At 41.6% G+C, this 12536-nt stretch overlaps 1 protein-coding gene across 2 annotated transcripts in view; it reads right to left on the bottom strand.

The window, feature by feature from the left end:
* Window positions 1–12536, bottom strand: part of CCDC6 (coiled-coil domain containing 6) — a 112859-nt gene that overhangs the window by 34182 nt on the left and 66141 nt on the right. For both annotated transcript variants that reach the window (XM_067710900.1, XM_067710899.1), the window contains exon 3: window positions 6903–7031. In XM_067710900.1, coding sequence (XP_067567001.1) covers window positions 6903–7031 — 129 coding nt within the window. The remainder of the gene's footprint in view (window positions 1–6902; window positions 7032–12536) is intronic.

Genomic DNA, 12536 nt, shown 5'->3' with positions numbered 1-12536 from the left:
GAGGGGTGGAGAGGGATGGGCTGGGAGTCTGGGATGAGCAGATGCAAACTGGTATATACAGAACAGATAAACAACCAGGTCCTGCATAGCACAGGGAACTGTATTCAATATCCTGTGACAAACTATAATGGAAAAGAACATGAAAAAGAGTGTATATATATGTATAACTGAGTCACTTTGCTGCACAGAAGTAATTAATACAACATTGTAAATCAACTATACTTCGATTTTTAAATAAATAAACAAATAAATGATTTAGGCTGATTCTTTTTAAGGCCCCAAAGAATCGGGAGGAAACTTTGACCTTCCCCCTAACTGCCTAAAAGAATGTAGGTAGAGGACCTGTTCCAGAAAGGGAGCTATCACCATGATAACGGTAGCATGACCTAGGTATGTAGAGTGGGAGGAATCTAGCAAAGCCTGTTTGTTGAAATTCCTCTCTGTGTCCCACTGTCTCTGCCTAGCAAACATTTGTTTGCCCAATGTTTGCTTTTCCCTCTGCCTGTCAACTGCCTTCCTCTCCTCCTCTGAAGTTCCAAACCTCTGCCCACAACATCCTCTTTTGTCTTTAGTGCTGAAGACAGTGTTAAAGTGAGGGCTTCGACAATTTTGACGAATTTTCTCTCCCACGTATACATGTCATTAAACTTCTGTTGATTTTCTCTGCCAGAAAAACCTAGAAGGGAAGAGGATAATTTCTCCTTCCCCGACAAGACAAATGAAAGAACTTCAATAGGGATGGAGCGTGAGGAGAGGCAGAATGGAAGATTTATCCCCCCAACAAACCTACAAGTTAGAGAGTACGTCTGTTCACAGAAGAGATCAAATCGCTGGCCTGACGTCACACAGCTTATTCAGGTGAAAGGGAGATATGAACCCAAGAGTGTCCCGAAACTACAGGGGCTGAGATACTGTCATTACACGTAGATGCTAATAAATAAAATGACCATTCCAATCCTAAAGCCAACCTTTAGAAATGGGTGTCTGTGCTTTGGGACGAAAGGGCATCTCCGATAAGAAAATACACCCCAAATTCTAGAAATAACTGAGAAGACTTTACTGGGCCAACCACAGGAGAAAAGAGTAAGAGGTCTAGTACATGACAGGCATCCCTGTTCGTCATTAAGTGTTAGCTGAATTACATGACTAATTCTCCAACCAATTTATTCCAGATTTTTCTACTGTACTAGCTAATAATAGTTAAGTGTCAAATCCACCTGTTTATGGCTGTTTTCTTCTTTCCTATAACTTTCTGTGCAAAGTGCACAGAAGGTTCTCACATCTGCTGAGCTGAACTTCACTTAATAAATAAGCTAATTTGTGCCTTTTCATGCTAGTTATCCTCAGGAGAAGGAAAATCCTTCCTAGTTGACAGAACACATTCTGATGAAGAGTTCTTGACACTTAGAGAATATTTTAAGTTCGAAATGTTCTTATCACCTAAATGTAACAGTGACCACATGTCGGAATAGGCAGTGCCCACCAGTGTGTGTTAGAAAGAGCCCTTAAGAGTACTAAAGTCATACTGACTAAAGTAATCCAGTTTATTAGACTAATTATTAGTGCTGCAAAGACCACCTAACGTTACAGTTTTCTGAACATGCTTTTTTACATCTGCTTATAAAGTATCTTTTGAAGTTAAACATTCAGAATGCTAAGTTGTGTGACTTGAAGAAAGCCTCTTGATCTCCCTCTGGGTTTCCTTCTCTGAAAAAGTGTGAGCAGGTATGAGCAGGCTGGGCCACCTACAGGCCAAGCTGGTCCATTTTCCTCCCAAGCCTGCTTCCTAGGCAGCAAGTTCTGGAGGAAGAGGAAACGGGTGCAGGTAGCTGTGGTTCCAAAGCCTGGGCAGATCTGATGCCCCTGCCCCTGGATTTCCTCGTGATTTCCCCACTTTCTCACATCCCCATGAGGGGCTGGGGACAAAGTAACGACAGAGTAGTCTTCCCCCGCAATGTGGCCTTCCAGCTCTACAATTCTATGAATTCTCATCCTGCAAAACACCGACAGAACCACTGATAGCCCAGAGCCCTTGATGATCAAGCTGGTAACATTCCCTTCTTAAAGAATGAAAAGATCTCAGATTCTAAGAGAAGAACAAATGCTATCTGACTAATTCGAGCGTCCATGCCGAAGGCCTGACTTTTGGTGAGATTAACTTAAAATTAGGCCTCCAGCACGTGAGTTAATTGGAGCCCACCTTGCAAGGAGTCTAAGACTTAGTCCCAAACCCAGATAAGTTCTGCTTTACAGAGAATAGGCAGGTGCCTTCTTTTTCTTTCTTTCTTTTCTTTTTTAATTCATTCATTCATTCATTTATTTTTGGCTGCGTTGGGTCTTCGTTGCTGTGTGCGGGTTTTCTCTAGTTGCAGTGAGCAGGGGCTACTCTTCGTAGCAGTGTGCGGGCTTCTCATTGCGATGGCTTCTCTTGTCGCGGAGCACGGGCTCTAGGCACGCAGGCTTCAGTAGTTTTGGCACACGGGCTCAGCAGTTGCGGCTCATGGGCTTAGTTGCTCCGTGGCACGTGGGATCTTCCCAGACCAGGGCTCGAACCCGTGTCCCCTGCATTGGCAGGTGGATTCTTAACCACTGCGCCACCAGGGAAGTCCCCAGGTGCCCTCTTAAAAACCGTTACAACCTAAGCTACACCTTCAAAACAAACATGTATGGCCAACACGAATCCCTGGCAGAGGCCTTCCAATACCCCTTCTGCAGGTTCAACCCATTAGGTTCAAAATATAGATGATTTTTTTTTTTAGTTTCTTTTTATTTTGAATTAAAGTATAGTTAATTAAAGATGTGTTTGTTTCAAGTGTACAGCAAAGTGATTCTGTTACACACACATATATATATGCTTATTTAAAAATTAACAGCAGCAGCTACCTTATGTTGAGTGCTTATGTAGCAGGCATTATACAAATCACCTTACACTCTCATTCACTGTACCTGACACAGGTTTGCTATTATTGCCATTTTACAGATAAGGAAACTGAGGCTCAGAAACGGACTGGTTGAGACAACTAGATGCAAAAGAATGAATTTGGATCCTATTTTACACCACATATAAAAATTAACTCAAAAGGAATCAAAGACCTAAATGTAAGCACCCAAAAAAGACAACGGGGTAAATCTTCGTGACTTTGCATTCTAAGATATGATACCAAAACACAGCAACCAAAGAAAAAGATTAATAATTGGACTTCACCAGAATTAAAAAAGCTCTATGCTTCAAAGGACACGCTCAAGAAAGTGCAAAGAACACCCACAGAAAATGAGAAAATATTTGCAATGATGTATCTCGTAAGGGACTTGTATCTTATAAAATACATATATGTATAAGAATATATAAGGAACTCTTATAATTCCAGAATAAAAAGACCTTGAATAGACATTTCTCCAAAGAAGATATACCAAGAAGCACCTGAAAATATACTCGACATCATTAGCCTCAGGGAAATACAAAACCACAATGTGATGCCGCTTCCCAGCCACCAGGATGGCTGCAATAACATGGTGCAGGCACTTTGAAAACTGTCTGGCATTTCCTCCAAAAGATAAACAGAGAGTTGGCATGTGACCCTGCAATTCCATTCTAATTTCCAAGAAAAATTCAAACACATGTCCACGCAAAAAATCGTACATGAATGTTCACAGCAGCATTACTCATAATAACCAAAAGGCTGAAACAACCTAAATGTCCAGCAAAGGATGAATGGATAAACAAAATGTGGTACATCCATATAATGGATTATTACTTAGCCAGGAAAAGGAATGAAGTACTGATATATGCTACACCGTGGATAAAAATATCACGCTAAGTGAAAGAAGGCAGTCACACAAGACCACACACTATATGATTCCGTTTATAGGATGTGTCCAGAATAAGCAAATACACAGAGACAGAAAGTAGAGTAGTGGTTGCTTAACGGGATTAGGGGATTGAGTGACAAGGTTTATTTTGAGGTGATGAAAATGTTCTAAAATTGATTTTGGTTATGGTTACACAACACTAAATATACTAAAAACCATTGCATTGTACGCTTTAAATGGATGATTTGGAATGGTATGTGAATTATAACTCAATAAAGCTGCTACCAAAAAAATAAATAATTAAGATATTCAGCAGAGGAAAAAGGTTCACATCTGGTTCCATTCAAGTCCAATACCCAGACCCTGAACCTACCCTACACCGCCTTTCAAAGTACAAATGACAGCTCTTCAGGCACCTGTCTAAATCCACACTTTATTTAAACTCTTCCAACAAAGCAGCGGCGAGGCACGGGACACATAGGATAATTGTCTTCAAATAGCTTTTAGTTTTAAAAATATGTTTATTGTCAGATAGGAGAGCAAAGGCATGTACTACACACATATATCGTTATAATGCATAGTACAGCACATGCCTTGGCTCTTCTGATAATAATTTCAGTATAGGATATATTATATTATATAGACTACGATGTATCGTAAATATTATAATACAGATGATAATCCCAAGAGATGGCCACAAGAGAGGATCAGATCACATCCATGGAAACATGGAAGACATTTATTTCTACAGTAGAGCAAAACAAACATTCTCCCCTAAACACCGACTAAAATTACTTGTAGTTAAAACAAATAAATTCCCCAACATATAATCATCCTAGACATACCCAAAAGAAAGGGGGGAAAGTTTTAGGATGGTGTTACTTTTCCCCATCTTAATTAAAATGAGGACTTGTAATGGTCTATATGGGAAAAGAATCCAAAAAAAGAGTGGATATATGTACATGTATAACTGATTCACTTCGCTGTACACCTGCAACTAACACAACATTGTAAATCAACTATACTCCAATAAAAAAAATTTTTAAATAAAATTAAAAATATAAAATAAGGACCTGATATCCCAGATCTGAGGATAATTTCTAGTTTAGGGCTTTGCAATGCACACATTCCATTGTGGAAATCCATTTCTTTGGTGCTGAGGTCTGAAAGAAGCCTTACAGTGGACTAAATCATTAACTTTGGGAGAATGTATGCCTTTGGGCCTCATTTTAAAAGCATTTAGTCACTAAAGTTTCCAAAGAGCCTTAAGACCGTGCAGCCATCCATCCTCTCTCCCAGGGACAGTAGGATCAGTCAACCCTTCTCTTTCTGACTCTAGGCCACTACCTCCACCTTGTGGCCACAACTGAACTGTGGGGGTCAGAGCTCCAAAGTCTCCTCAAGGAGCCTGTAAACAAACACAAGATAGAAGCTACTTCCGTTATTGACAGCCATCACAGGGAAGGTGTTGACCAAGTGAAGTTCTCACAATACTAACCACTGTGAAAATTTCACCTGGCCACTTGGTTAACTCTTGATTAACAAGTACCAGTAACGAGTTCTTGGTATGTCAGGGACTTAAACAAGAATCTTCAAAACTTTAATTGGGAAGAACTGGCTATTGCCTACCCTGGAAATTAAACAGGTGAACTTTGGAACAAAATGCTTTAAGCTGGAGGCAGGGTCGGGGTGGGGGGTGGGGGGACGTGGGGGAGTTTTCTAAATTTAGAAATTGCATCTGAATTCCAAAGAGGACGGGTAAGAATCGATTACTCTGGATATGTGTAAAACAGCCAACCCTTGGAAATGAAGCTTTTTTGTTCTTTAACCTAGAAGGAATGGAAAAATTTCCAAGGCCATTATTCATAGTCTTAGAAAACCCAGTGACGTTCCACCCTTTGATATAGGTAGATACAAGAATAACACAAAAACCAAAAGTTAGTCCAATTAGTTTAAAACAAACCCTGGCTTCCTCTCAAGCCTGACATTGCCGTCACGGTTTCAGCTTCAAGTACAATGATGAAATGAGAATGGTGCCGAGGGTGATTCAAGAACCAGTCAGCATGGAGTAAGATGCACAGAAAGATCCTAAAATTGGGATAAATCAGACAAGTCTGCATGAAGAGCTTGGCCAGATCATCAAAGTGGTAATTGGGATCCACATCGCAAAGAACTAGAAAATGTGAATACGCTGAATTTGACACGGAGACCAGGTGGCAGTAGACTACGGTCAGCCTCTTCTAACTCTGGGGAAAGAGCGTGGGGAAAAGCGCTAGGAGCTTCTGTCTGACACCCCAACTTGGAAGGACTGATAACGGTGGTCCACGATTCTGTGAGTTGGCAAATAAGGACCAGCCTGGCCTCCTAAGGCAAGACCTGTGCTCAAATACCAACGTCTACCAAGGGCAATGGCCGAAGAAACTGTGCGCTATCACCTTCCGCCTTCTGTACCTTTTTAAGGTTGCCACACCTGACTTTAGTTTGTGCTTCTCTGTTTGCAAATGGAAAACCTGGGCCCAGAGAAGTTAATGAAGTTAATGCAAGGTCACAAAACTCATTAGTGGCTGAACCAGGACGTGCAACTAAGTCTAGGGCTCCATACCCGTATCAACAAATCTAGGTGGGAAAAGACAGGGTTCATATAAGGTTGCTAATAATTCAAAGACAGAAAATGCTAATTGTTCTGAAGAACGCTTGAAAGAAAAGTTTTAGTTCCATAGCCACACCGTCTCAGGAAATTTCACAGAAACGATCCTGTGGTTAAAAACATATTCTTCCCCCTTTTGCAAAAGGAACCTAACATTTCCTGCCTATAAATCAGTACATCACAACGTATCTCCTGAAACTTTATTAATTGTGGTTAAGAAAAGCACAAGTGTGTGAAAGAGTGAGCAGGTGCTATGCAGATCTGCCAATGTGTACTTCAGAGAGGAAGCCGCCACTGTGGGAAGAAAAAGTTGAAAAACATTTTTCACTGACATTCCTCAGGACCTCTTAAAGCTTGAAAGAACAGTTGATGATATGAGAAATATATATATATATATAATTATAACGATCCTAAAAAGGGTACAGAGAGAACTATACATTTTTACCTGTTCTAACGTAAGCTGCTTAGAAATGGTATCGTTCTCCAGTTTCTTAATTTTCTTCATCAGTTTGTTGACCTGGAATTCCTGTTCCTGCTCGAGATGCTGTTCTAGCTCAGCTTTCTCATGCTGCAACTGGAAAATGAAAAAACACAGATGTGGAAAGCAAGACACTCAAAAGCCATGGGAACAACGGCTCCGAAAGCTAGTTAAACCGAGTATATCATAAAGTTACATTAGTCATTTCTGCTCATATGTCCAAGTGTACACCTAGTAACTTGCTCCTGATTCCTCTAACTTATAACCGAAAATTATAGTGCACAGTCAGAGGCACTTGATCTTAGTGAAAAGGCCAAGAAATGACAGGGCAAATATATCAGAGCATCAAACCATGATTAAACACCGATTTCCATTTTTAAGAACATGTAAGTGGTTATCTCTGTAGGGAACAACTGGGGATGAGGAAAGGAAGAAAACTTACTTTCCAGCATATATATAACCCTTTGGTACTCTTAAATTTTTATACCATGAGCATAAAAATTATTAAAAAATAGAAAATTTGCAACTGTTGGTTTTTATTGAATGAATTACAGTTTACTTGCATTTATACAATGTGTGGAGAGAGGGAAGAGATGCTACAATCACAAAAAATACTTAGTAAATTATTCTGAAAGCTGTTTCCCAATGTACTAAGTAAGCATGCTTGGCAAAAATAAGTACAAATAATTAACTTTCTGTAATGAGACCAAACATCACACCTCCTACATCTTTCCTAAAAAACCAAAAGGCAAGGCCTCTTATTTATGAAATTAAAAGATAAGGTTATGGTGTTGCTGCAAAAGAAATTAAAAAAAAAAAATGTACTCCAACCTTCAAAACCAAAAGAGAATAAAAGAAATTCAGTGGACACACAACGACTGGGGTTCTCATGAAACACTGTGCATTATTTCTAAGGTTCTCAGCTGGGAGGGGCTGTTGATTCATGGTAGGGGGTGAAGGGAATGAGAGCCACAGGGCCTGGTAGTTTCAGAACCATGGACAGATTAAGCAAAAACTACTAAAAACAATGAAGCACACCTAGTTGGATTGTGGGGTCTAAGATGACACCACTCCCTAATTCTACCTTCAAAACCATTTCCTCAGGCAGGCAGTGCGTACCAGGCTCATCACATGTGTTAGGCAGGCATGATCACCCCCATTTCAAATGTGACGAAACAGGTTAATGGATCAAGGTAATTCATCTGGAAGGCGGCAGAGCTTGGGGCCCAAACCCTGCTCTGAACTCTAAACCAGAGTTCTCCCACCGGATCCTGAGCACTCCTCAGAGGGGCTGGCTTCACACTCCTCCATCCACAAGTGCCTAGTGCGCCCTTGGCATTCAGAAGGTCAAATGACTGAATGTAGAAAACAGTGAGCCATATATGCCCACCCAGTGGATGCTACGTTTCTTTGTAAACCCTGCACAGGGTGAGATGGACAACAGAGAGCTCAGTGGGCCTGACGGACCTCAAAAGGCTACACCTAACCATCTCCACATTTGAAACAATTTCCATTGCTCTGAAAGCACCATACTTGGTGTTTAAAAAGAAAACAAAAAAAGTTAAAAATCTGACATCTTCTTCCAACACTGGAAATGTTGACTAAACAGATGCTGTTTTCCCTCCAACTGTTTGTGATGCACAACTCCAAAAAAAACTGGTCAACCTTGCAGGGACCGAGAAAGAAAGCAGATGTGAAGAGGTGCTTACAGCGATGAGTCTATTTTTAGCTAACCCTTTAAAACTCAGTTTCTGCAAGACCAAGCAGTAATTAAAAGAACTAAGAGGAACGCACAGAGAAAGAGAAGAGTTTCCAGCATTTCGGACACAAAGACCTGAGTGGGAAAAGCATCACTTACGAGGAAAAAATAGCAAAACATGTACATCTTCAACTAACACCTGTATTCTATAAACATTACCTGTGTGGCATGTCTTTTACCTGAATGTATTATGTTAGAGTGAGTACAGTCTATGGTTAAGACATTATCCTTGCCCTAAAATAGTTTATGAACACTAAGCTTAAATGATATCTCCTGGTTTTAGAAAAATGAACTGTAGTCTTAAAACCTTTAAACCATTTGCATAGCTTTTTAAAAATATTAGCTGTGTTTTCCTCTAATATGTTTTCTTTTTTTTTTTTTTTTTTGCGGTACGCGGGCCTCTCACCGCTGTGGCCTCTCCCGTCGCGGAGCACAGGCTCCGGACGCGCAGGCTCAGCGGCCATGGCTCACAGGCGCAGCCGCTCCGCGGCATGTGGGATCTTCCCGGACCGGGGCACGAACCCGCGTCCCCTGCATTGGCAGGCGGACTCTCAACCACTGCGCCACCAGGGAAGCCCCGAAAGCTGGGCAGATTTTTTTTTTGGTTTTTTTTTTTTTTTTTTTTTTTTTTTGCAATACGCGGGCTTCTCACTGTTGTGGCCTCTCCCGTTGCGGAGCACAGGCTCCAGACGTGCAGGCCCAGCGGCCATGGCTCACGGGCCCAGCCGCTCCGCAGCATGTGGGATCTTCCCGGACCAGGGCACGAACCCGTGTCCCCTGCATCGGCAGGCGGACTCTCAACCACTGCGCCACCAGGGAAGCCCCCTAATATGTTTTCAATTGCTGTCTTTTTTATTTGAAAGAGCCCCCTTCTGCCTTTTTTTAGCGTTATGCTTCTGCCTTGAAGTAAATTAAAACAATAAAGGATGCAATCTAATGTTGAAAAATCTCTTGCCCCCCAAGCAGCAGTTGTCGCAGAATATCAATCTGAGCAAAGGTAAGGTTCTCATTGGCTTAGAGGAAAATACTCATATACAGACAGATGGCCCAACACCGTCAATATCTGATTAGGTATTTCCTATAAGAATACAGATTCAACTAGTAAGGAAATCTATAAAAAGCTCTCAATTTGAAAAGGCCTTTTCCTCTCAAGAGCCATACCCTGAGGAATAAGCTGTCGTTACCAGAACTCAAGCGAGGTCCCTGGGTTATGCTAACCCACTGGGAAAATGTCAAGCCATCCTGAGCTCTAACTCTGCCAAAGACTCACAGTTTTCATTGTCCCCCAAAGACAGACCTGGAACACATGGCTCTGCTGCCTGCTTTGCTCTGCCATCTCTCGGGCGACAGGCAATCTAGGGGCAGGGCATGGAGTTTCTGAACAGAATACTAGAAATAGAAAATCTGGTTCTTCCTTGGAACAAAGACACCACCAATACAAAGAAAAACACAGAGAAAAATACAGAAACAACCCCCGCCAAAGCAATTATGAGATGAGAATTAAGATGGGCAAGGAGAAGGGGGGCAGAGCAGGGAAAGAGAACTTGAGGAACTAACAGCCATAGAGTTTGCCTCATAACAGGTTGCCTGAGAAAAATTCAGAAACCGTTTCTGTTTTAAATAGACACCATGTATATTCAAGCCATGTGGCCCCAGGAGGACTGGAACCAACACCCTGAATCCACCTGCCTATTTTATTTTATTATTTTCTGCATTTTGCCGCGCCTTACAGCATGCGGGATCTTAGTTCCCTGACCAGGGATCCAACCGTGCCCCCGTCAGTGGAAGCACGGCGTCCTAACCACTGGACCGCCAGGGAATTCCCTCCACCTGCCTATTTTAAAGCTGTAGCCCATGATACCATAAACAAAAACCCTAAAAGGAAGCCTGGTTTAGGCTGACCCAGGACCTATCAAAAGAACTAAACTCCGGTTTCATCTCTGAGTAGCATCTTCAACGTGGGCATAAAATTCAAGCCATGATTTTAAATTTCTTACCAAAGGTCTTAACACTTTATGAACCATTTTTAATCTTTCAATTAGGTCAGAGATCCTGAGCTAGAACAAAAGTCATTCAACCTAAGAAGTAAATAGTCAAGCAAATTCTATTAATGTGTTTGAAAAAAATTCACGTGTTTGCCTTCAAAATATCTAAAGCAAAATGCTTAAGTAGATTAAAATTTGTTTCCAAAATCAGAATTTTCTGTAAATATACTTCTTATAAAGTCAATCTCAAAGACTACGGAAGAGTTTTGGAACTCTTACCCGTGCAATATACTTTTAACATTAACAACAAAAAACCTTATAGAATGGAAATTATGTTATATAACCGATGATCCACTGGCAGCACATTTTCAATGGAATTAGGGTTATATAAATAAAGATTTGTTCCTTAGGATTCAGCATGAAAAATATATTAACATAAGTGAAAAAGCTATAAGCAAAAATACAACTACAAACCTGTAAAATTCTAAGTACTCAAACATGAGCATTTTTTGACTGTATCCACTCACATATGGAGTCCCAAAGCCAATTTCCAGCCCATTAAAAAGCACAAGTATAGCATTAAGTTGATCTAAAAACAGGCAAGCCTTAAGCATCAGTGAATTACCAATAATTGTTGTCTTTCTCATAATTTACAAAAGCTTTCTGGAGCCACTTCAGTAAACCAGGCTTCTTATATCGGAGATTCAAGCACTCTTCACTGAATGGCTTTTCTTCTGGGCAAAAATTCTCTCCAGCAGGTGAAGGCACCACTGCAGGTGCACATGGATGAGTCAGGCCACCCACTCAGCACACAGCAGGTGTGCCAAATCCCAGGCTGGGCGAAGTGTGTTTGCAAGTGTGTCTGGGCTTCTTGTCAATCCAGCCAGTGCCAAATGAGGCATGCCTTCCGGCCACCAGCCCCGGGACCCACCCTTCTCAGTGCAACTTGAGGATAAACCCAAGATGCCCCCACCTCTGTTTTCAGTAATCATTCTTTCTGTGTACCACCCACAGTTCTGCAACCAACGTGCCTGGTTTATTGACAACCACCAAGGACTAGGGCCACTTGCACTGGACCAAGTAAAGCCCACCATAGGACAGTGACCACATTAAGTCATTGGACTGTCATAAACAATTACAGTAAATCCCCTACACACGAACCTTCAAGTTGCAAGCTTTCAAAGATGCGAACGTGCGTTCGACACATCCAATCACGTAAGTTAGTTCACGTGTCTGGCGTACATTGTCATGTACGCGCATCCTCTGCGATTGGTTGTGCTTTTGTGTACTTTATTGTAAGTACTGTATAGAGTACAGTAGTACAGTATCTTTATTTCAAGTCCAGGATGTCCGGAAGCAAGTGTAAAAGCAGCAGTGATAGGGCTTCCCTGGTGGCGTAGTGGTTGAGAGTCCACTTGCCGATGCAGGGGACAAGGGTTCATGCCCCAGTCCAGGAAGATCCCACATGCCGCGGAGCGGCTGGGCCTGTAAGCCATGGCCGCTGAGCCTGCGCGTCCGGAGCCTGTGCTCCGCAACAGGAGAGGCCACAACAGTGAGAGGCCCGCGTACCGCAAAAAAAAAAAAGCAGCAGTGATACAGCTAGTACTACTGTACTTTTCAAGGTACTGAAGTGTAAGATTAAAAATGTTTTCTTTTTTGTATTTGTTTTTTATGCATTAATATTATTTGTGTGACAGTACTATATAGATGATTGTGTTAGTTGGGTACCTAGGCTAACTCTGTTGGACTAATGAACAAACTGGACTTACAGACGCTCTCTCGGAACAGAACTCGTTTGCATGTAGAGGACCTACTGTATCATGCAGTTAACATGGCCTTTGAGAAAAAAGTTCAGAA

The sequence above is a fragment of the Pseudorca crassidens genome, chromosome 16 (genome assembly GCF_039906515.1).
Source record: "Pseudorca crassidens isolate mPseCra1 chromosome 16, mPseCra1.hap1, whole genome shotgun sequence".
NCBI lineage: Eukaryota > Metazoa > Chordata > Mammalia > Artiodactyla > Delphinidae > Pseudorca > Pseudorca crassidens.
The sequence above is the reverse complement of the archived record's forward strand: the minus strand, read 5'-3'. Positions and strand labels throughout refer to the sequence as shown.